The sequence below is a fragment of the Nesoenas mayeri genome, assembly GCF_963082525.1.
Source record: "Nesoenas mayeri genome assembly, chromosome: 2".
Taxonomy (NCBI): domain Eukaryota; kingdom Metazoa; phylum Chordata; class Aves; order Columbiformes; family Columbidae; genus Nesoenas; species Nesoenas mayeri.
Window position 1 is genome coordinate 163125846 of NC_137543.1, and position 25387 is coordinate 163151232.

At 54.1% G+C, this 25387-nt stretch overlaps 2 protein-coding genes across 2 annotated transcripts in view; one reads left to right on the forward strand and one right to left on the reverse strand.

Moving 5' to 3' along the window:
* CCDC12 (coiled-coil domain containing 12) overlaps positions 1–12437 on the reverse strand; it is a 50678-nt gene extending 38241 nt beyond the window's left edge. Inside the window, 2 exon segments of the mRNA XM_080339140.1 lie at positions 11992–12129; positions 12132–12437. Coding sequence (XP_080195266.1) covers positions 11992–12129; positions 12132–12200 — 207 coding nt within the window. The 5' untranslated portion in view covers positions 12201–12437.
* Positions 12438–12669: 232 nt separating this feature from the next.
* NBEAL2 (neurobeachin like 2) overlaps positions 12670–25387 on the forward strand; it is a gene marked incomplete at its 5' end in the record, with an annotated part of 32204 nt that continues 19486 nt past the window's right edge. Inside the window, 12 exons of the mRNA XM_080339877.1 lie at positions 12670–12720; positions 18140–18228; positions 18399–18563; positions 19631–19712; positions 19825–19946; positions 20028–20110; positions 20777–20862; positions 23846–24134; positions 24205–24311; positions 24530–24604; positions 24706–24789; positions 24928–25026. Coding sequence (XP_080196003.1) covers positions 12670–12720; positions 18140–18228; positions 18399–18563; positions 19631–19712; positions 19825–19946; positions 20028–20110; positions 20777–20862; positions 23846–24134; positions 24205–24311; positions 24530–24604; positions 24706–24789; positions 24928–25026 — 1332 coding nt within the window. The remainder of the gene's footprint in view (positions 12721–18139; positions 18229–18398; positions 18564–19630; positions 19713–19824; positions 19947–20027; positions 20111–20776; positions 20863–23845; positions 24135–24204; positions 24312–24529; positions 24605–24705; positions 24790–24927; positions 25027–25387) is intronic.

Below are 25387 nucleotides of genomic sequence, written 5' to 3' on the forward strand. Positions count from 1 at the left end.
AGGACCCCCAGCTCCCTTTCCCTACACCGCTCATCGCTTTGCTTTCGGGAACGCGAAGCTGCTTCGCTTCGATGGAATAAAAACCAAGCAGAAAACACAGGTTTGAGGACAGCAGCGAGCAAAGTTGACGAGTCAGACAGGAGCCTTAGACGGAGAAATTCAAACTCGCTCAGTGTCCTTCTCAGACGTGTTCAGTCGCTTTGGTCGGAGCGAGGACGCAATCCGGCTGCAAAGCCAACACACCATCAAACAAAAGCTTGTCATTACTTTTCCCCCGACGTGATGCACGACCCAAGCGCGAAAGCGAAGGAGAAGGCAGGAGAACCCCGTGCAAACACAGACTAAAGGTTCTACAACCTCAGGGGGAAATTTGCTGCTGCTTTTGCCTCGTTCAGGACTTTTCGGACGGGAGAAACAGCTCTGTGGTTACTACGCTCATTTGATTATTGCATCGCAAGGGCTCGGTGCGGACAAAATCATCCGGCATCCCCTCCATGATTAATCACCACCTTGTTTTTGCTGACAGACACTTTTCCAAAAGCAGCAGCTTTTTGAAAGGCTGGATATTCTGTTTTTGAAAGGAGATGAACACCTGGGTCTTTTACCGGGAAATTACCTGGTAGCGGATCCTGTTATTTAACTACAGTAAGCAAACACCGTCCCAGGATTTAACAGCAGCAAAGCCAAGCGCAAAAGGAAAATAAAGGCTGTGCAACGCAGTGTGTCTATGATTGGAAACGCTAAATGCCATTTTCACAGCAAGGACCTTTTTCCACATGACTTTTCCTCCCTAAATTACCAAAAAAGGGAGCCCACCACCCACCTTAAAAGTGAAGAAAGCGAGGGAAGGCGGCAAGGAAGGAGAAGGTGGAATCTGAATGCAAGAAAACATATAGATAAAATATGAAAAAATATATACATATGCACTTATGTTATAGGGCCAATACTAAAATACATGCCTAAAATGAGCATTTCCACAGAAGCCAACGGCACAACCATCTGCTTTGCTCCCTCACTACACATAAAAGATGCCGATTAAGCCACTTTAGACTTCGTCACGGCGGTCTCATGGTATTTCCAAGCAGAGATCATCTCATTTGTCTTATTTATTATTCTTTCCTATTTTAAGAGTATCTTTAAGAGCTCTCCTTAAGCTGATCTGGTGGAGAACCCGAGCACGAATCCACTTTTTGCTTCTTTTCGGTGTCGCTAAATCCCCAACATGCTGAATTTTGCAGCACAGGCAGGGACGTAACCCAGGGCCAAACACCATTTTCTCCACGGACCCTCCTGTTATTTATCTCCGCGCCTCGTTTCGCACCAAATAACCTGAAGCTGCCCCATTTTCGGCACTAAGCCACCTGTGTCCCAAGAGAAAACAATGGCAAAACTATAGGAAAAGCCAAACGCCTTGTCGCAAGGGCTGCCTGAGCGCAAATAACGTGCTTGAGCTGCAAGAAACTCCAGTCTTGGATGCTTCACGTGGTCGCCAGCACCAGCCTGGATTCCACCTTCAAGATGCTGCGCTGCCCTTCACACTCCTAAAATTCGCTTAATTTTCTGCTAATTAATGATTTTCCATTCCTAAATGCGCCCAGGAACGCGTCCGCTGCTCAGATCAGCTCTGGGATCCCCGTTTCCGTGCCATGTCTGCATCTGGAAGTTCACGTACACGTTGCTTCTCCCCGGTGGCACTTTGTGTTTTGAATTCCTTTCTTGCCGATGAAAACACGTTACCCTTGAAATGTTCTCGCTTTGCACCAACCGAGGAGCGGGATGATTTGCATTCGCTGTATTTGTGGAACTAAGGTCGTCGGGAAAACAAACGCCGAGCTCTAGTTTAAGACGCTGTGAGTTGTCAAAGGAAATACAACCAAATCTGAATAAAGGAAAAGATTTAAAAGCTTCAAAAATAGAATCTGAAAGGGAATCAAACACTTATACAGGAGGAAAAGCTTCAAGCTGACCTTTAACTACACTGCTTGTGTTCAACAAACACTTTCTTGAATTTAACAACAATTTGCAAAGCCAAAGAGCTCAGGACTGTACTGATTGTGCCTTCTCAGTACAAACCATTACACCAAGAAGAGATTCCCAGTGAAATTCCTGCAGGAATCGCCACGGTCTCCTTCTACATCCAGTGTCTTTTCCTATAGCTTCCACAGCTCATTCCTCCGGCTCATTTGGCACGAGGGATGAAAAGAGGCTTGGTGTCAGTTATTATTTCCATGGAGCTCATTCAAAACCTCCAGAAAATAACAATAAGAGACACAACCCAGACGGCAGAGCTGGGACTAAGATTAAAGCAGCCAAAGGTTTAGCAGCATCTAGTTCGGGTTGAAAAGGAACGCTTAATCTTTTTTTACGGGCATGGATGAAAAGGGGGAAATTATGTAAAACCCCTCTGTCCATTACCATGGGGATGCAAAAGGAAATTGAGATGAACAAGCACCAGGAGAATCAGATGTTAAACTTTCCGCTGGTCTCTCCTTGGAAAGTTAACCCAGAGAGAGGCGTGAAACGCCCGACAGGATTTATTACATCAACGTGGGTTTTGTAATAAAAAAAAAAGAGGGAAAACATCCTCGTGAGCTTTTCAAAGCCTCCGAGTAGCAGCTTCTGCCGGACAAAGCGGTGGCGGTAAAAGCAACATGAAAAACGGCGTCTAAGTCGAGATGGTTCTGACGCGGTTTTAAACTGAAGGAGGAAGATTTAGGCTGGACATAAGGAATAAATCTGCGATGCTGAGGGTGGTGAGGTTGCCCAGAGAGGTGGTGGACGTCCCATCTCAGGCCAGCGCTTTGCTGCCTCTTCGACTTAACAAAGCCGCATTTTAGAAATAGAAGGAAAGAAGTAAATCACGCCAAAAGGCTCAAAATCAGCAGGGAAATGGCAGAGGTGGATGCAAATGGCCTTAATTGGGAAATGACTTTTTAGAGAGCAGTGTAAGGGAAAGGGAGCTGGGGGTCCTGGGGACAGCAGGGGGACCATGAGCCAGCACTGGGCCCTTGTGGCCAGGAAGCCAATGGGACCTGGGGTGGGTTAGAAAGGGGTGGTCAGTAGGTCAGAGAGGTTCTCCTGCCCCTCTGCTCTGCCCTGGGGAGACCACACCTGGAATCTTGTGTCCAGCTGTGGCCCCTCAGTTCCAGCAGGACAGGGAACTGCTGCAGAGAGTCCAGCGCAGCCACCAAGATGCTGCAGGGAGTGGAGCATCTCCCGTGTGAGGAAAGGCTGAGGGAGCTGGGGCTCTGGAGCTGGACAAGAGGACACTGAGGGGGGACTCATTGCTGGGGATCAATATGGAAAGGGGCAGTGTCAGGAGGATGGAGCCAGGCTCTGCTGGTGACAACCAGGGACAGGACAAGGGGCAATGGGTGCAAACTGGAACACAAGAGGTTCCGCTTGAATATGAGAAGCAACTTGTTGGGGGTGAGCACCAGGAGAATCAGATGTTCCTCTAAATATCTTCCTCTCCTCCGGTTTCCAAAGGGACGTTTGGTGGCCCTGTCGCGTTTCCTCTCGTTTCGATAGCGGTTGCAGACGCGATTATTTCAAGGGCTGGATCAAAGGAGCAGAGCAGGTTACAAACAGTGTCCGAGACAATTGCTCCGCTCGGATATCTACGGCTAAAAATAACCAACTGTGGGAAAAGCACTTGGCTCCTTGCGAGAAAGACAAGGTCTGTAATTCTTTGCTGCTTCACTCCTCTGGTGCTATCCATAGGAAAGGCCTAACAAATCCTTTATTAAATATAAATATATGTATTTTTAACTAAAATAAAATTCGTCCGTAAGCAAAAAGCATTCGTGGAGGACACACGCACTATATTGACACCAAAGCCAACTAAAGAATCCATGTCCATCCTTTCCCTATCCTTTTTTCCCAGATTTGCCTTATCATGGACAGAGCCCCAAATCAGTTCAGCTCTCACAGAGAACTCGATATTTCACAGAATCCCAGAGTGTCAGGGGTTGAAGGGCCCTGGAAAGCTCATCCAGTGCAATCCCCCCATGGAGCAGGAACACCCAGATGAGGTTACACAGGAAGGTGTCCAGGCGGGTTGGAATGTCTGCACAGAAGGAGACTCCACAACCCCCTGGGCAGCCTGGGCCAGGCTCTGACACCCTCACCCCAACAAGTTGCTTCTCATCTTTCAGTGGAACCTCCTGTGTTCCAGTTTGCACCCATTGCCCCTTGTCCTGTCCCTGGTTGTCACCAGCAGAGCCTGGCTCCATCCTCCTGACACTGCCCCTTTCCATCTTGATCCCCAGCAATGAGTCCCCCCTCAGTGTCCTCTTGTCCAGCTCCAGAGCCCCAGCTCCCTCAGCCTTTCCTCACACGGGAGATGCTCCACTCCCTGCAGCATCTTGGTGGCTGCGCTGGACTCTCTGCAGCAGTTCCCTGTCCTGCTGGAACTGAGGGGCCACAGCTGGACACAAGATTCCAGGTGTGGTCTCCCCAGGGCAGAGCAGAGGGGCAGGAGAACCTCTCTGACCTACTGACCACCCCCTTCTAACCCACTCCAGGTCCCATTGGCTTTCTGGCCACAAGGGCCCAGTGCTGGCTCATGGTCACCCTGCTGTCCCCAGGACCCCCAGCTCCCTTTCCCCTACGCTGCTCTCCAACAGCTCATTTCCCAACTTACACTGAACCTGGGGCTGTTCCTGCCCAGATTCAAGACTCTACACTTTCCTTTGTTATATTTCATTAAATTTCCCCGCCCAGCTCTCCAGCCTGTCCAGGTCTCTGATGGCAGCACAGCTTCCAGTGTCACCACTGCTCCCAGCTTGGTGTCACCAGCAAACTTGCTGACAGTCACTCTGTTCTCTCATCCAAATCATTGATGAATATATTGAATAATATTCATCATTTATTTAAGTTTTGATTATTTCAATGTTTAGAGACGTATCACAGGACGCACCTCCCGGAACAATGGATATTAAGGGCTGATCTTAACGAGGTTTAAAGTAAATTAAACTTGGGTGTGTGCCACGCTCGAGCAAAACCTTTGCCTAACTCCAAACCGGTTTCAAGGACAAGCTGCGGACACGGATTTCATAAATACAAAGAACTACAGTTAATTATCAACTTGGTCAGCAGAGAGCTATAGAAATACAGCTTCTTGTGTATTAAAGCGCAATGAAAATTCAGGTTTCCAGCTAGATAGGGATGACAGGTCACCTGAGCTCTTGATCCCTGCTGGCCGCTCTAAGTCGGGATTTCTTATCTAGGACGAGGACTCGTTTTCTGCTCCAAACACGGTTTCAAGCAGCAAAAGCTCCCCAAAAACCCTCCAGTCCACTCTGTAGCACAAGGATTTTATAGCCGAGGTGACACGGGTAATTTCAGCCTCTCACGGGATGCATCACGCTCTTGTTTTACGCTGAAAAACTGCAAAGCGTTCTTGAAATTCAACCCCTAAGGTCTCCATCCATCATTCTTCACATCTCGAAGCGCTCTGGTTTGAGTCCCTTCTAGCCAGGTGGCTTTAAACAGAGCCCCCGCTCTCCCGTTTTGCTTCAAAAATGTGTAATTAGGTGATAAACAGGACCAATTAAACTCAAGACGCAAAACTCAGTTGCGCTAAGCTCAAGTGCAAGGGGTTTTTCCGCCCAAACGATCTTCCTGAGAACAGCAAACAGAAGGTTTTAATCTGATTTACAGCCATTAGGCAAGAAAAGAAAGCAAAAAAGATACAGCAGATAGTCAGGGCTTTTCCGCGCGATATTGCAAGGGTAAAACATCGGTGCCATCGTTAGCATCAGCATAACGAGATTTGGGCAAAAAGAGTGTTACGGACCAGCTTCTACTGCCTGTGCTCCGTCATTTCGAAAGGTAAAAGCCATACAAAGAATCCCACTATTCTGCCCCAAACGCCGGTGGATTTAGGATCCCAGGAGCTGGAACCGTTGGCTACTTAAAAGCGAAAAGAAATAAAACAAACCTGAAAAGAGCGACGTCACTGCGTGCCCTGCAAGAAAAACACGGTGGGGCTTTCCTGTTAATTGAAGGTGACAGTGAAAACATGAGCTAAGCGCCGGTTATATAAGCAACCGGCTTCAGAAAGGCTTTAGTTTATATTATGTTTAAATGTTTTCAAGTGGCAGAAAGCACGCAGGTTTTTTCAGATTCGCCTTCCTTAGTTTGAGATATTTGTTTCGGAGAGATGATCTTTCGATTTGCAGGACCCACAGAAATGGTGATGATGCTTGTACAAAGTGATATAAAAACGGTTTGAAGGAAAAATGGTCTCAAATAATGACCCGCTCACTCAGAAGCACCAAATGAAGCCACAGAATCACAAAGTGTCAGGGGATGGAAGGGCCCTGGAAAGCTCATCCAGTGCAATCCCCCCATGGAGCAGGAACACCCAGATGAGGTTACACAGGAAGGTGTCCAGGCGGGTTGGAATGTCTGCACAGAAGGAGACTCCACAACCCCCTGGGCAGCCTGGGCCAGGCTCTGACACCCTCACCACGAAGAAGTTTCTTCTCAAATTTAAGTGGAACCTTTTGTGTTCCAGTTTGCACCCATTGCCCCTTATCCTATCATTGTTTGTCACCAGAAGAGCTTGGCTCCATCCTCCTGACACTGCCCCTTTCCATCTTGATCCCCAGCAATGAGTCCCCCCTCAGTGTCCTCGTGTCCAGCTCCAGAGCCCCAGCTCCCTCAGCCTTTCCTCACACGGGAGATGCTCCACTCCCTGCAGCATCTTGGTGGCTGCGCTGGACTCTCTGCAGCAGTTCCCTGTCCTGCTGGAGCTGAGGGGCCACAGCTGGACACAAGATTCCAGGTGTGGTCTCCCCAGGGCAGAGCAGAGGGGCAGGAGAACCTCTCTGACCTACTGACCACCCCCTTCTAATCCACCCCAGGTTCCATTGGCTTCCTGGCCACAAGGGCCCAGTGCTGGCTCATGGTCACCCTGCTGTCCCCAGCACCCCCAGCTTCCTTTCCCTACACTGCTCTCCAACAGCTCATTCCCCAACTTACACTGGAACCCGGGATTGTTCCTGCCCAGATTCAAGACTCTACACTTTCCTTTGTTATATTTCGTTCAATTTTCCCCGCCCAGCTCTCCATCCTGTCCAGGTCTCTGATGGCAGCACAGCTTCCAGTGTCACCACTGCTCCCAGCTTGGTGTCACCAGCAAACTTGCTGACAGTCACTCTGTTCCCTCGTCCAAATCATCGATGAATATGTTGAATAATACAGCCCCCAGCACTGCCCCTGCGGCACTGCACTAATAAGCTGGAACGGGTCAAATTAAAAGATGCAGTTTGGGTATTTCATCTACAGTCCTGTAAGCTTAGTAATTTCTGCAAGATATTTTGGGTTGATTTCTTTATAAGTGGAACAGAAAAAGCAAAAAAAAGAGAGAGGAAAGCTTGTAAATGAAGATTATAGTCACACAACCCAAATCTGTAGTTTTTTGCCAGAACAGGAAGCAATATTCAACATGCCAATGAGTCAGAGCTCACAATTTGATCGCGTGCTGCTGAAAGATAACTTTATTTAAATCTAGGAGGGAAATGGCTACTCCGATCCCACACCTGATCCCCGACACTGCAAACCCCGCCACGTATCGAGCTTGGGAACCCAGCGCTATTGCACACGACTTTAAGTGTTATTTGCACAAACAAGCGGGGACTCGCATTTCCCCAACATAAATCGTGCCCAGAATGCAAACACAGATTTTTATCGAGTAAAAAACCCCTTTGCTAACGATCAATAAAAGGCGGCGCAACAGGTCGGGGAAGCACGAGATCATGCGCTGAGTTTTTACAGCTCTGGGTGTTACCTCAGTTGTTTCCTCACCCATTCAGGATCATTTTTCTGTGGAAACCGAGCGCGCGGTGCGATTTGCAGACAAGTCTTGAACCCAACGAGGCTCCTGGTTGGATCTTAAGCATCCACGGTCCCTAAATGTGCAGAAATGTGGCAAAAAGCGCAGCAAGGTATCTCCTGTAAACCCCAGCGGTGGCTTTTCACACCACCACGCAATGGGTGGGCAGGTTCTTCTCTGTCCCCCACACGCTTGGGCTGTCGCAAGAACCACCAAAAGACTTGGGAAAGAGCCGATGTGTTGGATGGGATGAGAACACACCAAAGGAAACGCACCAAGGGCTGGGAGAAGGGTTGTGCGATCATATTTAACCGAGCAACGAGACAACGGGGGACATTCGGAGCCTGATGGAAAGCGACGCACATGGTGGGGAAATAATTCTGGTAGGGAGGGAATGAGCTTTGGTCGGCGCAGACTGGTAGAGCTGGAAAATGTAGATGAGTTTTGAGGATGAACACAGGCTCGTGGAGATGAAGTGAGAATACAGGAAGCAAAAAACCCAATGGGAACTCGTGTGCCGGCGCTGGGAGCCCAGGGGTGTCCCCCATTGACGACCCCTGTGCAGCACACGGGCAGCTCAGGGAGAATCACAGAATCATTTTGGTTGGAAAAGCCCCTCAAGATCATTAAATCAAACTGTTCCCCCACTCCGGCACTGTCCCATGTCCTGAGAACCTCGTGTCCGTCTGTCCAGCCCTCCAGGGATGGTGACTCCAGCACTGCCCTGGGCAGCCTGTTCCAATGCCCCACAGCCCTTTGGGGAACAAATTGTTCCCACATCCAACCTCAACCTCCCCTGGGCAACTTGAGGCCATTTCTTTGTGTCCCTGTCTCCCCTCAGCTCCTGTTCTCCAGCTGAACCCCTCAGGTCCCTCAGTCTCCATCACACTTGTGCTCCAGCCCCTCACCAGCTCCGTTCCCTTCTCTCAAGGTCTTTCTTGTTCTGAGGTGATCCCGCCACCCTTCTGGCCCCCATTATGAGCCCTGAGGTGGTCTTGTTGCCCCTGGCACCGCCATTTTGAGCCCTGAGGTGATTTTGGTGCGTCTAGTGTCGCCATTTTGAGGCCTGAGGTGATTTTGGTGCGTCTAGTGTCGCCATTTTGAGCCCTGAGGTGATTTTGGTGCCGCCATTTTGAGCCCTGAGGTGATTTTGGTGCCGCCATTTTGAGCCCTGAGGTGATTTTGGTGCCGCCATTTTGAGCCCTGAGGTGATTTTGGTGCCGCCATTTTGAGCCCTGAGGTGATTTTGGTGCCGCCATTTTGAGCCCTGAGGTGATTTTGGTGCCGCCATTTTGAGCCCTGAGGTGATTTTGGTGCCGCCATTTTGAGCCCTGAGCCGAGGTGCCCAAAACTGCCCCCAGGATTCGAGGTGCCAGGGAAAGTCACTTCAAAATGGTTTTGATACAAGGACAGGCCTCCCAGCCCACAGCTTGAAGTCGGAAGAGAGACCAGTTAAACTCCATCTCAGCCAAAACCAAAAGGGATTTAGAAAGGCTTAGACTAACTCACCAGGACAGGGCTGTTCGGAGCCACCACGGGCTACCGGGCATCACCCTCGAAGGCTCGTTCCTGTACACGAGATACTGGTGGAAAAAATGACCAACTTTAGCCCTCACAGGGACCAAGCGGGAAAATCTCACCCAAAATTTAAAGAAAACACAGCAATAAATCAAATAAGAACAACACCCCGTGTGCTGCACCCTCCACAACCGCTCTGCCTCGCTCCCTCTCGATTTGCCAGACGGGAGAGAAATACAAAAGAAAAGAGCTTTTATTTGACAAGACGCTTTTCTTTTTAATAGTTTTTCTTCTCGGCAAGACTGGGTGTGGGGCTGTATCGTGCTTTTCCCTTCCAGAAAGCTCAGTTTTCCGCTAAAAACTAATATTTCGAGGCGAGATACACAGGAGAAGGCGCTTGGCCTGCCCCAAGCCATGGCTCCCGTTGATAACCCAAGAGAAGGTCCCTTGGTGGAGGGACATGACTTTTTTCTCATGTCACTAGACCATAATAACCCGGATTAACAAATCCAGGGTGATGTGGCAGAGCTCACACCACCCAACTAGTCCAAAAGAGACAATTCAGTCATGCCGAGACATGCCAAGACAGGCTGAAGCGCAACCGAGGTGTTAATGCCAAGTTTCTCAAGTTTACTCCATCCTTCTTTCACCCTCAATTTAAAATAAAATAATCTCTATATTAATATTTTGAGCTTAGAATTTGCTGAGGCAACAAGGACAGCTGGGTAAAATAACTGGAGTTTGGAAGGTGAGGATTCAACGCATCACAAAACTTCCCAGATAAATTCCTTGAGAACCGACCCCGAATATTTCGCTGCCGGCAGCACCATGAACAATAATTTACAATAACCACGGTGAATTCCTCCGAGGAGGAGCTAAAAACCTGCTGCACCATTTCTCCCAGAAGAAAACCCAGTTTACAAACCAGCTTAGGCCTGGCTTTGCTCAAACAACCGGTTTCTCAGTCTCCTCAAGCCCGCACTAAGGGCAATCAGGTCTTGACGTCTCCATGGAAGAGTTTAAGGTGCAGAAAGTGCCGGAGAAACGTAACATGTTGTTAATTAAGCCCAGGGTGAATCGCTGTTTTCATCCTCGCTGCCAAACCCAGGTTGCGGTTTGGATTTTACAGTGAACTGGGGAGATAACATGGAAAAATCAAGGGGCTTAATCACAGCACGGGGGAGGTTTGAGCCAAGCCCAGGGGCAAAGGCTGAGCACAAAAGCAAGAGGGAGGCAAGGCCAGACGGGGCACAGGGTCTTATGGAGCCAACACAGACCCCAAAAGACACAGCATCATGGAATCATTTTGGTTGGAAAAGACCCTGAAGATCATGGAGTCCAATCATAACCCACCCCAGCACTGCCCCATGTCCTGAGAACCTCATGTCCGTCTGTCCAGCCCTCCAGGGATGGTGACTCCAGCACTGCCCTGGGCAGCCTGTTCCAATGCCCCACAGCCCTTTGGGGAACAAATTGTTCCCAGATCCAACCTCAACCTCCCCTGGGCAACTTGAGGCCGTTTCTTTGTGTCCCTGTCTCCCCTCAGCTCCTGTTCTCCAGCTGAACCCCCCAGGTCCCTCAGCCTTCTCCGAGCACCCCAACCCCCACCTCACACCTCCCACCTTCTTCCCACCCTCCCACCTTCCTGCCCACCCCCAAATTCCCCCTTTACCCTCTATTCTCTACCCCAGAGCACTCACCAATCTCTCTCTCTCTTACCCCCAGGCCTTGAAGAGAAGCTGCTAAATTAACATACACTGTAATTAAGTTATAAAAGATGCACCCATCATTAATCAATGGGCATGAGGTGCTGGAGCGAGTGGAGAGAAGGGAACGGAGCTGGTGAGGGGCTGGAGCACAAGTGTGATGGAGACTGAGGGACCTGGGGGGTTCAGCTGGAGAACAGGAGCTGAGGGGAGACAGGGACACAAAGAAACGGCCTCAAGTTGCGCCAGGGGAGGGTGAGGTTGGATCTGGGAACAATTTCTTCCCCAAAGGGCTGTGGGGCATTGGAACAGGCTGCCCAGGGCAGTGCTGGAGTCACCATCCCTGGAGGGCTGGACAGACGGACATGAGGTTCTCAGGACATGGGGCAGTGCTGGGGTGGGTTATGGTTGGACTCCGTGATCTTGAGGGGCTTTTCCAAGCAAAATGATTCTATAATAAAAACTTTCTGACCACCTGCCAATATTTTTCAATTTTCACATCCTTCTGCACAACAAGAGACGGAAGATTCAGTATCACAGTGTTTACAAGCAGAACACTTAGTTTACATTTGATAATATTTAATAAGTAAGAAACTAAACCATTATAACTAACACCAATTATTTTTTAGCATAGACATCAAAACTTCCAAAAACTGTAATGCATATGTAATAATGTGATAACAACGTAATAATTGTGTGAATATAAGCAGTGCAAGAGCATCCAGTCTTTGAAGCACTTATGGAGGGTGACCCCCAAAGCTGATAAAATAAATAATGCCGCTTAATAGTATAATTGACTCTGCTGTTCAGTTTATTTCTCCCTTTGAGCCTCACACCCCGTTACACCCCCAGGCCCACTCCAGACCCTCATATCCCCCTCAACCTCCCACTCCACACACCTCGAACCGCCAAACGCCCCCCGACCTGCAGCGTGCGCTCCCGCAGGGCTCTCAGCCGCTCCCGCCGCCGCTTCGCTTCTTCCTCCAGCCTCCCCAGGGCCGGGTCCGCCGCCTCGTCGGCCGCCTCCACCCCGCCACCGGGCGCCGCCATCTTGCCCCTCTTCTTCCCCCACGCTCCGTACAGCAGCCGGCGCGCATGCGCGGCAGGCGCGACCCGCCGAGCGCCGAGTGCATCGATGGGCGAAGCGCGGCGGGGGGCGCCAAGGCGGGGGGGGAAGGAATCAATAAGCGAGGCGGGGGGGGGGGGGCATAAAAAATATTTAAAAATAAATTAAAAAAAAAATAAAAGGTGAAACGACTGTAAATCAGAATCACCGCCCAGCCAGGCTTGTGCCCCCGCCCTCCCAGAGCGCGCAAGGCTCAACTGGTTTAATTGTGGAGGGGTAGTAATTAGGGGGGGCATTTAACTATTTAACCTTCCCCACCCCCCCTTTTTTAGCTTCGCTTTGGGCTGCCGGCTGGGGGGAGTTGGAAAGGGGAGGGGGGTGAGAAGTGGTTCCCACGCCCCTTCCCAGCAGCAGGTACCCGGTACCGGGGGGATCGTGTCACCGCCCCCCGCACCTGGGGGAGGGCCGGGGGGGCGGGGCCGCCCGCCGCGCCGTTCCGAGCCGTTCCGAGCCGTTCCGAGCCGTGCCGGCCCGGCATGGCTTCCCGGGAGCGGCTCTACGAGCTTTGGATGCTTTACTTCGCCAAGGTGAGACCGAACCCCCGCCGCATTTTTCTCCCTGGGGAGTGCAGCACCTCTTTACCGCCATTGCCCCCTCTGCCTGCGCTGCCTGCATCCCTGGGGGGGTGTGAGCGCTGCCTGCACCCCCCTGCCTGCACCTCCTGCCTTGGGCGTATCGCACCCCCATTTTGGGGGGGGCACCGCATCCCCCTCTGCGCCCCGCTGCCGCATCCTGGGTTCCGCGACCCCCCCGCCCCGTGTGCGAATCGCGTCCCCCCCTGTCCCCCTGAAATATCCGCGGGGTCCACGGCCGCCCCCTCGGGCGTCACCGCAGCCCGAGGTCCGCGATCCCCCCGGGGGCAACCGCGTCCCTCCGTGACCCCATCGCCGCATCCAGCGGTCCGTGACTCCCCTGTGCTCCGTGTTTTGGGGGGCACCGCATCCCCACGGAGCGCCCCCTCCCCGGCATCCCGCACTCGCCTTCTCACATTTCGGGGGGGTCCACACCCCCTTATACCCATTCGGAAGGGTTTGGGGGGATTTGTCGTGTCCCCCCTCCCGCCGTGTCCCTGCGCCCCCGCCCGGCAGCAGGTGCAGCCGCGGTGACATTGGAGCCTCGGGAGCAACGGGGGGCCGGGGACAAGAGGGGTGTCCTGCCTATGGGAGGATGTCCTGCTCAGGGGAAACTCCCTGTCCGACCCCGAGAGTCCCTCGCGTTTCGTTTTCTCCTTAATCATCCCCATTCCCAGGCTGGAGAGGTGGGGGATGGACTGGAGAAGAGGGGACCCCCACCTTGTGTCACCCCTGGCTCCTGTGCCCATGGGTTGAGGTCACCAGCTGAGGTTTTGGGGTACAGGGTGGTTATTTCTACCCTAAAACTCCACTGTGTCCCCAGCACGTGGCCGGGGACACCAGGAGGGATGGGGACACGGTGGGGGTGGGAATCCCAGTCCCAGCTGGGGACAGGGACAGCGTTGTGTCTGTCACCTCATCCGGCCCCATGACGTCCCCTGGGAGCCACCCGCTCTTCTGCATCCCAAAACAAAACCACCTCCAACCCCCTCCTGCTCAGTGCCAGGAAAAGGGGTTGGGGCATCTTCAGGGTCCCCTTGGTGACAGACCTGTCACCCTTGAGTGACCCTGCGCCCGTTCTGGCCCCACTATGAGATATGAAACCAAAATAAATCGTGACATTGTGGGCGGAGGTGGCAGGAGGTGGCACCAGGTCCATGGGGTTTTGGTGGGACAGGTTGTATGAGGGACACAAGCTGGGACATTGGGTGGGTGTTGGTGGCATGGGGACACGGGCCACCTCGTTGGGGTGGTCACGCCTTCCTGGTGACAGGTGCTGCACCATCAGGTGTCCGTGGTTGTACAGGGACATGTCCTGTGCTGTCGAGGTGTATGTGGTGCGGGGACATGTGCTATGACATGGTTGTATGGGGACATGTGCCATGCCACCAGGTGTTCATGGTCATATGGAGACATGTGCCATGTCATCGAGGTGTCTGTGGTCATATGGGGACATGTGCCATGTCACCAGGTGTCCATGGTTGTATGGCACATGTGCCGTGACATTGAGGTGTCCGTGGTTGTATGGGGGCATGTCCCATGCTATCGAGGTGTTCATGGTCATATGGGGACACATGCCATGCTGGCAAGGTGTCCTTGGCCATATGGGATATGTACCATGCCATCAAGGTGTCTGTGGTACTTTGGGGACACGTCCCATGCCATTGAGGTATCTGTGGTCCCTTGGGGACATGTCCCATGCCATCAAGGTGTCTGTGGTTGTACAGGGACATGTGCCATGCCATCGAGGTGTCTGTGGTCCCTTGGGCACATGTCCCATGCCATTGAGGTGTCTGAGGTTGTACAGGGACATGTCCCATGCTGTTGAGATGTCCCTGGAGACACGGGGATATGTGCCATGTCACCGGGTGTACATGCTCACAGGGTGACACGTGCCACACCATCGGGCTGTGCGCCCTTGTATGGGGACAAGTGCCACGCTGTCCGGGTGTGTGCAGTCACAGTGCCACACCGATGGGGTGGCCGTGTCACCGGGGCCACGGCAGGACTTTGGTGTCACCTCTCCAGCCAGGTCACACTGCAAAACCCCGCTGGCCTGCGCCACGGTGACGTCCCCGAGCACCCAGCGAGGACGAGGCTGCCTGGATGTGTCCCTTGGCCCATGTCACACTTTTGTCATCTCACTACGGGCTTGTTCTGAGCTTGAACCCAGGGTGGTGGGTGATGCCACCAGTCTGAGTGTCACCTCCATGGCGATGTCCCCCATTGTCATCCCCCTCGCTGGCTGGTGACATCAGATGAGGGCTGCACACCAGGAGCAGCCCTGTTATCTCTCGTGGCTTTAAAATAGGCCAGAGCTCACGTCACCGTATTGATGGCACTGGCAGGGGACAGGGATGTCCCCAGGGATGTCCCACGGGGGTGGCCATGCCATAGCGGGGATGGTACCGACCATGTTGCCCCACACCAGCCGCGGGGGTGGCAGGAGGTGACAGTGACCCCACTGGGGTCCCATTGCCGTGATCCCCAACACTCAAGCACAGGGAGGTGGCTTTGTCACCGTCACTTGTGGGGGGGTCTCAGCAGCGCCGGGGAGGGATGGAGGTGGCAGCACCACGTTCCCAGGTGACACCGCGCCGGCCGAGCCCAGAAGCCACCGAACAGGCTCTGCCAGCTGGGACGGGCACCGGCGGGGGCGGCCGCCAGCGCCGGCATGGGACACTGGCTGCGGGTGGGTGACAGGAGGGGACACTGGGATCGGGGGGGGGGGCTCTGAGAACCGTCGCACTCACCACACTCCGGCTTTGGTGACACCCATGGGGGGTGGTGACAGTGGGGTGACAGCGGGGTTTGGCGGCGTGCCCGTGCTGGGTGATGCCCATCGTGTCCCCATCGCCGTGACCCTGGCACATCCCAAAGCTGCCGGGTGGGCGCGCGGTGTCGAGGACGACGGGTGACACCCCCTTGCACCCCAAAACGGGGGGGGCGGGGGGAGGAAGCGCCGTTGGGGCGGCGGGTGACTTGGCATTTCCTGACGCTTTGGGGTTTTGTTTCTTTTTTTTGGTGGTTTTTGCACAAGAGCGAGGCGGCGGTGACAAAGTTCGGGGCGGGGGGGGACAAAAAATAACAACAACCCCCCCGTCCTGTCTCCAGGGTCATGGACCCCCAGGTAACAGGGGGGGTCTGGGTGGGGGGGGACATGGGGGGACACCTCCCTGATCACCCCACTGGGTGCTGGTGCTTGCGGTTGGGTGGTGAACAGGCGGGGAATGGGTGACATGGGGGGGTGGGTGGCTTCAGGGGGGGACATGGGGGGTGATAAGGGGGTCCCCTCCACTGCGGTGATGGTGTGGGTACCCTAGGGAGGGATCAGGACCCCCGTGTCCCCAGGGAGTTGTCCCTGTGGGGAGCGGGGTGTCCCCAAGGGTAGATGGTGCCTGCCTGGGTGGGGACACCCCAGGGTGCTACGCTGGGGTGCTCAGGGACATGGGTCACCCCAGGGTGCCACACTGGGGTGCACAGCAACATGGGTCACCCCAAGGTTCTTCGCTGGGGTGCACAGAGCCGTGGGTCACCCCAAGGTGCCACACCGGGGCGCAGGGGAGCATGGGTCACCCCAGGGTGCTGCGTTGGGGTAAAGGGGGACCTTGGTCACCCCAAGGTGCTGTGTAGGGGTGCGCAGGGATGTGGGTCACCCCAAGGTGCCACACTGGGGCACAGGGGAGCATGGGTCACCCCAGGGTGCTGCGCTGGGGTAAAGGGGGACCTTGGTCACCCCAAGGTGCTGTGTAGGGGTGCGCAGGGATGTGGGTCACCCCAAGGTGCCACACTGGGATGCAGGGGAGCACGGGTCACCCCAAGGGGCTGCTTTGGGTGCTCAGGGACACAGGTCACCCCAATGTCCCACATTGGGCTGCAGGGGAACACGGGTGACCCCAAGGTGGCACATTGGGGTGAAGGGGAATGTTGGTTACCGCGGGGTGTTGTGTTGGGGTGCACTGGGACGTGGGTCACCCCAAGGTTCTTCACTGAGGTGTGAAGGGACATGGGTCACCCCAAGGGGCTGCTTTGGGTGTTCAGGGCTGTGGGTCCCCCCCAAGGTGTCACATTGGGGTGCACAGGAGCCTGAGTCACCCCAAGGTGCTATGCTGAGGTTCTCAGGGCCATAGGTCACCCCAAGGTGCCACACTGGGGTGCAGGAGAACTTGGGTCACCCCAAAGTTCCTCACTAGGGTGCTCAGGGACATGGGTGACCCCAAGATGCCACACTGGGGTGCAGAGGGACTTGAGTCACCCGAGGGTGCTGCATTGGGGTGCACAGGGCTGTGGGTGACCCCAGGGCTCCTCACTGGGGTGCTCAGGGACATGGGTCACTGCAAGGTGCCACATTGGGCTGCACAGGGACATGGGTCACCCTAAGGTTCCTCAATGGGGTGATGAGGGACGTGAGTCCCCTCAAAGTGCTACATTGGGGTGCCCTGGGCCATGTGTCACCCAAAGGTTCCTAATTGGGGTGCTCATGGATGTGGGTGACCCCTTGGTCCTACACTGGGGTGCTCAGGGACATGGGTGGCCCCAAGGTGCCATATGGGGGTGCTCTGGGCCATGGGTCACCCTAAAGTTCTTTGCTGCTGATTGGCTGGTGGTTGTCTGTAGGGGGCAGGTGCACTGGGTGCTGATTGGTCAGTAGCTACACAGGTCATGTGACTCTGGATGCTGGTTGGTCAGTGGCTCCACAGATTGTACTGATTGGTCAGCAAGTACACAGGTTGAGCTGCTCCAGGTGCTGATTGGTCAGTGGCTCCACAGGTTGTGCTCACACCCCCAGTCCCAACCAACCATCAGCTCCTGGGGGGGTGGGACTTGGCCGTTGTCTCTGCTGATTGGCTGGTACCTCCAGGGTGTTGCTCAAGTGTGGGATCTGATTGGTCAGCAGTTCTACAGGTTGTGTGGCTCTGGATGGTGACTGGTCAGAAGCTCTGTAGGTTCTGCTGATTGGTCAGGTGTTCCACAGGTTGTGTTGCTCTGCGTGCTGATTGGTCAGCAAGTCCACAGGTTGTACTGCTTTGCATGCTGATTGGTCAGCAATTCCACAGGTTGGGCTGCCCACTGTGCTGATTGGTCAGTGGCTCCACAGGTTGTGTTGCTCTGGGTGCTGATTGGTCAGCAGCTCCACAGGTTGTGTTGCTCTGGGTGCTGATTGGTCAGCAAGTCCACAGGTTGTGCTGCTCCTAGTGCTGATTGGTCAGTGGCTCCACAGGTTGTTCTCACACCCCCAGTCCCAACTGATCATCACCTCCTGGGGGGGTGGGACTTGACCGTTCTGTCTGCTGATTGGCTGCTACCTCTGGGGCCGTGGCCAGCGTGGCTTCTGATTGGCCAGTGCCTCCAGCCCCCGTCCCCACCTTTGCAGAAGGACCTGACGTACCTGCAGCAGTGGCTGGAAGCCTTTGTCATGAACTTCGAGAAGATCATCGCCCTGCCCTCGCTGGAGCCCCGGAGGTGAGGAGCACCCATGGGTGCTGCCAGGGCGACACCCCCCGCTCCATTTGGGGGTTGCCGCAGCAACGGTGGTTTGAAACCATCCGGTCTGAAGCTCGAATGGAGTTTGGTGGGTTATGAGATGGGGGAGTCACATCCTGTCCCCCCCCCCCCGCACCCTGTGTCCCCAGAGCGGAGGAGTCGGTATCGGAGCTGCCGGTGCTGCCGCGGGAGGTGCTGCAGGTGCTGAGTCAGCGGTTGGGACAATGTGTGACCCAGGTCCCACGGGAGGAGGGCGCTGGGACCAGCCTGGGGCAGGCGCTGCTGCTGCTCAAGTTCTTCATCATCATCTGCAGGTGGGTGGAACTCCCCCAAAAATACCCCCCCACACCTCCCCCATGGGGTCCCGGTTTCCCTCTGTCCACCCCACCTATGTGGGTTCTTGAGTCTGGTGCTTTCAGTGCCTTTTTGGTGATGGGGGGGGTCCCCTCAGTGCCCTCCCACCAATCTCTGTGTCCTGTGCACCCCCCCAAATCTTCACTGAAGGCACCAAACCGCTGTCACCTTTGTCCCAAACTGCCACTGTCCCAAACCGCTCTGGTACCTTCCCAGATGTGCATCCCCCCCCACAAAACCCAAAACACATCATCCCCCCACCAAAGCACAGCATCCCCACCCCCCCAAAGTGTGTCATCCCCCCATGAATTACCCCAAAACACAGTGTTTACCCCCCAAAATTGCATCCCCCTCCAAAGTGTGGCACCCCCCCATGAAGTGCAGCATCCCCCCCATAACACAGTATTCACCCCAAAAAGCCCAGCATCCCCCCCCAAAGTCCATCACCCCCCCATGAAGTGCAACACCCCCCCAAAACACAGCATCCCCACAAAAACATGTGTTATTACCCTCCTAAGCATATCACCCCAAAACACAGTATTTACTCCCCCAAAGCACAGCATCCCCCCCAAAATGTGCATCATTACTCCCCCAAACTGCATCACATCACCCCAAAACCACAGTATTCATCCCCCCCGAAGCACAGCAGCCCCCCCTCCAAAGTGCATCACCCCCCCATGAAGTGCAACACCCTCCACAAAGAACAGCATAAAGTGCATAATTCCCCCCTAAAGTGCATCACATCACCCCAAAACACACTATTTACCCCCCCATGAAGCATAGCGCCCCCCCAAAGCACATCATTGCCCCCACACCCCCAATTATATCCCCCCCCTGCTTGCTTCTGCCACCTCCTGGCAGCAGCATCCCCACCAATCCCTTCCATGTCCCCTGAGGGGGTGACAATCCACCTGCGTCCCCCCACTTTTCCAGCCACTGATGGGGTTCAGCTGTGCCAGCTGCTGTGTTAGCGACCCCCCCACTATGCAATAACCCCCTCTAATGTTTTATATCCCCCCCTTTGCAGGAACCCAGAGAACATCCAAGCGGACAAAACCCCCGGCTTCATCCCGGAGGTGCTGAAGCTCCTACGCATCTGTTCCAGCAAAGTGAGTGCAGGGGGAGAATTCACCTCAATTTTTGGGGGGGGGCTCAGCCACAGGTTTTATTCTTTTTAATGCATGGGGGGGTCATTTTGCTCTGTTTTCAATCTCCCGGCAGCTAAGGGGTCCCCGGGAGGATGCGCGGGGCGGGATGCAGCTGGAAAGCACGATGCTCCACGCTCTGCATCTCTGCGAATGTCTCTTCGACCCCTACCAGACCTGGCGACGGCAGCTCAGCGGGTGAGCAGAGACCCCCCCTCTGCACCCCAAAAACCCCCCAACCCTCTTGTGTCCCTCTTTGCTTCACCCCTTTTATTCCAGAGAAGTCGTCAGCGCGAAGGAGAAGAGTAAATACAAGTTTTCCCCGGCTCCGTTGCCCCCCGAATTCAGCGACTTTTTCCAAGGTAAAAAGGGGTCCTGCCCTCCCCACGTCACTCACAATGGGATTTCAGGGATGTATAGAGGGTCAGTATGGGATCCATGGGTGCGCGGAGCATCTGGGGGCAACTCGAGGATGATGGGATTCTGGACCATCTATAGTATCCATGGGGATGAATGATATTCGGCATTGACAGGATTCTATACATGCCCCTGGTTGTCCTAGAGCTGCGCCTTGCAAATATAACATCCTATAGGTGCCTCAGGGTTGGTGTTTGTATGAGGGCAAATATAGGAGGACATATGTGCCCATAGCAGAGAGGGAAATAGGATGCTATACTTGCCCCCACAAATATAAGATTATACACCTGTCCTATGATCACTATATGATTCAAAGGCAAATATAGGATCCTATACCTGCCCCCGGGACCCCGTACGTGCCCATACGGGCACGTACGGGGTCCCGGGGGCAGGTATAGGATCCTGGGGAGCCTACAAAAATCAATGAAAAGGGGATTTTCTTCTGGGGAAGCCCCAAAAAACCCCCGTTGGGAGTTTTAGGTGATTTCACAACGAACCCAACTGCCCGTAAATCCCCAAATGGAAGCTTATTTTGAACAAAACCCCATTTTCTCTATTGTTTTCTTCCTGTTTCGTCCCTAAATGAAACGTTTCCCTCCTCATCCTCACAGAGAGTTTCCAAGCCGGGGAACAACTCCCCGAAACACTGCAGCTCCGGTTGATCCATCTTTTTGGGGCCATCCTCTCTGGATCCAAGGTAATGTTGGGAAGGGGATGTGGGAGGATTTGGGATCATCAGCCAAGTGATACAACCCCCAAATGTTATAAGGTGGTTATGGTCCACCTTGACTTCAGTAAAGCGTTTGACATAGTGTCCCACAGCTGCTAAACTGAGGGAGTGCGGGCTGGACGATCGGGTATTGAGGTGGACAGTGAACGGGCTGAAGGGAAGAAGCCAGAGAGTCGTGGTCAATGGGGCAGAGTCCAGTTGAGGCCTGTACCCAGTGCAGTGCCTCAGGGGCGGTGCTGGCACCACTACTATTCAACATATTCATCAATGATTTGGATGAAGGAACAGAGTGACTGTCAGCAAGTTTGCTGGTGACACCAAGCTGGGAGCAGTGGTGACACTGGAAGCTGTGCTGCCATCAGAGACCTGGACAGGATGGAGAGCTGGGCGGGGAAAAATTTCATTAAATATAACAAAGGAAAGTGTAGAGTATTGAATGTGGGCAGGAACAGCCCCAGGTTCCAGTATAAGTTGGGGGATGATCTATTAGAGAGCAGCGTAGGGGAAAGGGACCTGGGGGTCCTGGGGACAGCAGGGTGACCATGAGCCAGCACTGGGCCCTTGTGGCCAGGAAGCCAATGGGACCTGGGGTGGGTTAGAAGGGGGTGGTCAGTAGGTCAGAGAGGTTCTCCTGCCCCTCTGCTCTGCCCTGGGGAGACCACACCTGGAATCTTGTGTCCAGCTGTGGCCCCTCAGTTCCAGCAGGACAGGGAACTGCTGCAGAGAGTCCAGCGCAGCCACCAAGATGCTGCAGGGAGTGGAGCATCTCCCGTGTGAGGAAAGGCTGAGGGAGCTGGGGCTCTGGAGCTGGACAAGAGGACACTGAGGGGGGACTCATTGCTGGGGATCAAGATGGAAAGGGGCAGTGTCAGGAGGATGGAGCCAGGCTCTGCTGGTGACAACCAGGGACAGGACAAGGGGCAATGGGTGCGAACTGGAACACAGGAGGTTCCACTTGAATATGAGAAGAAACTGGTTTCTGGTGAGGGTGTCAGAGCCTGGCCCAGGCTGCCCAGGGGGTTGTGGAGTCTCCTTCTGTGCAGACATTCCAACCCACCTGGACACCTTCCTGTGTAACCTCATCTGGGTGTTCCTGCTCCATGGGGGGATTGCACTGGATGAGCTTTCCAGGGCCCTTCAACCCCTGACGCTCTGGGATTCTGTGATATTCCAAGCAATACAAACTGTGGAATTAAACTGCTTAATTTTTTTTAAGCCTTTAAAAATCTTCCCTAAAATTCCATCTTTAAATTCAAGTGGGGTTTAACTTGGAGAAAAATAAAGAGGGGGCTGAGCTGAAGCTGCTGGTTCATCAGCAACTCGACAGATGAGAATTTCTTGGCTGAATAAAATCGAGCAGAAGTAGGTTTTAATTAACCCAATGCTTAAAAACCAGGACTTAATTAATAGCTCTGAAATTGGCTTCCAATTAATTTACGCACGCCCAGGAGCAGGGTGCGGTGAGGTGGGTCAAACCTGCAGTGCTGGAGATGTCGGGCTTGCTGTTAATCACTTCAATATATGATTTTATATCACGATAGGCGACTTAATGACACTTTCACTGCAGGATGTAATTACAATAAAATAGTATACCTTATTGGTGTGGTGGGGAAGCATTAATTAGAAGTTAAAAGACTTCGAGTGTGGACTCAGTGGTGAGGTTGATGAATTGGGGGATAAGTAGGGAGACCTGGCTGATCTAGGAGTGTGGGATAACGAGACCACAAAGCTTCCAGTCTTCACTGAATCGTAGAATTTTAGGCTATTTTGGGTTGAAAGGACCTTCAAATCTCCCCCAGTGCCCCCCCTGCCATGACAGGGACATCGTCACCAGCTCAGGGTGCTCAGAGCCCCGTCCAGCCTGGCCTGGGATGTCTCAGGGATGGTTCATCCACCCCCTCTCTGGGTACCTGGGCCAGGCTCTCACCACCCTCAGGGCAACAATTCCTTCCTCATGTCCGGCCTGAATCTCCCTCCTTTAGTTTAAACCATCACCCTTTGTCCTATCACAACAGGCCCTGCTCAAAACTCTGTCCCCATCTTTCTTATGGGCCCCTTTTAAGCACAGAAAGGCCGCAATAAGGTCTCCCTGCAGCTTCTCTCCACCAGCTGAACACCCCCAGAGGGGCAGAATTCCTTCCCTCGACACAGGAGCAGTTCAGCAGGGTCTCCTAGTGCCAACGATGGAGTCATCTCATCTGCGTTTGGCCTTCTGAAAATTACACTGAGCCTCAGTACCCCCGGCTCCTTCTGTAATCAGTGAAAAGGGGGAAACTTCTCTGAGAGAGAGTCACCCCATTTGAAAATAAGTGCCAAGAAAGGTGAGGAGAATTCCTGTGGGCGGTGCCTGCCTTATTTTCTTTGATTTTTAGTAGGAAAACTACGAGCTGCCCCTCTGCCCCGCTCTGTGAGACCCCCCTGCAGTGCTGCTCCAGCGCTGGGTCCCTGACAGGACACACATGGAGCTGCTGGAGAGGGGCCAGAGGAGCCCCAGGAATGACCCGAGGCTGGAACAGCTCTGCTGGGGACAGGGGAGAGAGCTGGGGGGTTCAGCTGGAGGAGAGAAGCTCCGGGAGACCTTATTGTGGCCTTTTTGTGCTTAAAAGGGGCCCATAAGAAAGATGGGGACAGAGTTTTGAGCAGGGCCTGTTGTGATAGGACAATGGGTGACGGTTTTAAACTAAAGAGGGGAGATTTAGACTAGATGTAAGAAGAAATTGTTGCCCTGAGGGTGGTGAGAGCCTGGCCCGGGTACCCAGAGAGGTGGTGGATGAACCATCCCTGAGACATCCCAGGCCAGGCTGGATGGAGTCTGAGCACCCTGAGCTGGTGCAGATGTCCCTGTCATGGCAGGGGGGGCACTGGGCAGGTGGGAAGGTCCCTTCAACCCAAACTGTTCTGTGATTCTATGATAAAACCCCATTTTTCCCCCTCCCCGTCATCCCAACAGCCCAATGCCCTGGGGGCCATCACGCCGGCGGCAGTGGAGGTGCTGCTGGGGGTTCTGCGGCGGGGAGGAGATGGGGGAACCCCCCCGCTCCCCGGGTTGCTGGAGCTGGTGTTGCGCGTGGTGGTGGCCGTGGTCCACGTTCTCCATGGTGGCAGTCCCGGCGCTGGCCCCGTGTCCCTGCGTGTCCTCCTGGATGGTTACTTCAGGGTGCTCAACTCCGACTTGCCCGCCGCGTCCTTGGCACCGGAGGCAGCCAGTGGCCTCATCGCTCTCCGTGTCCTCATGTTGGGTAGGTGGTTGGGGACAGGGATGGAGATGGGGAGGTAGGATGGGGCTGAGCCATTGTCACCTCGCCATAGATGCCATCCCGGCCATGCTGAACTGCGAGGACCGGCCGGTTCTCCAAGCCGTCTTTCTCAGCAACAACTGCTTTGAGCACATCATCCGGCTCCTCCAAAACAGCAAGGTACTGGGGTGGCCACCTTGGTATCCCCACTTGGTGACACTGGGGTTGGGCTCCCTCATCTCCATCCTCACCCTTCCTGGCTCTGAATGATGTTGGGACAGGGTGGCTGCTCTACAGCAACACCCATGGGGTGGGGACCCTCCAGAACCCCATTCCCTCTTCCCCCACCCATACCGGGTGCTGTTCTCTGGGGTTGACACCCACCTCGTGTCCCACAGCTCTACCTCGGCAGTTCACGGGAAGCCCAGGATGAGGTTCCCTCACAGCCACCAGACAGGAATGGCCTCCAACAGGTACCTTGTGGGGCCGCCCCATAACCAAACCACCAGGCGCGGTGTGTTGTGTCCCCGCAATCCCATGGTTCAGTAGACCCACCACCTCCATGTCCCCATAGGTCTTTGACAGCAGCTCCGACACCATCGCAGTCCACGCCATCGGTGTCCTCACCGCCATCATGAGCAACTCGCCCTCGGCCAAGGTGGGCAGTGGATTGGAGTGGTGGGGACACCCCAAAAGTTGGATGTGTTTGGGGGTTTTCATGCTGCGAGGTGGGCTGGGGTGACATCAGCATGTGGTGGGACTCGACGTGGGGTCCCACGTGCCCGGGTGTTTGCAGGAGGTGTTCAAGGAGCGCATTGGCTATGCCCACCTCTACGAAGTGTTGAGGAGCCAGGGCCAGCCCACCCAACGCCTGCTCCAGGAGCTCCTCAACATGGTGAGCATGTCTGCTTCTCCACACCGAGCAAAGCTCTTGGTGCTGGTGGTTCCTGGTGGGTCTCAGCCCCCAGCAAACCCATTCCTCACCCTCTAGTCCTCTCCACCTTGTTATTATCCCATTAGCTTTCTCCTGGAGGGTGCTGAGACCATCTTTAGCTTGGAGTCACACTCAACTTTGGGGAGATTTGAGCCCGTTCTGATGTGGGTCTCCTTGCTCTGGTGCTGCTGGATGCATGAGGGTCTCCAAAACGCTTGATGCATGAGGGTCTTGAAGGAACTTGATGCATGGGGGTCTCCAAGACGCTTGATACATGGGAGTCTCCAATGTGCTTGATGCAGAAGGGTCTCCAGGGCACTTG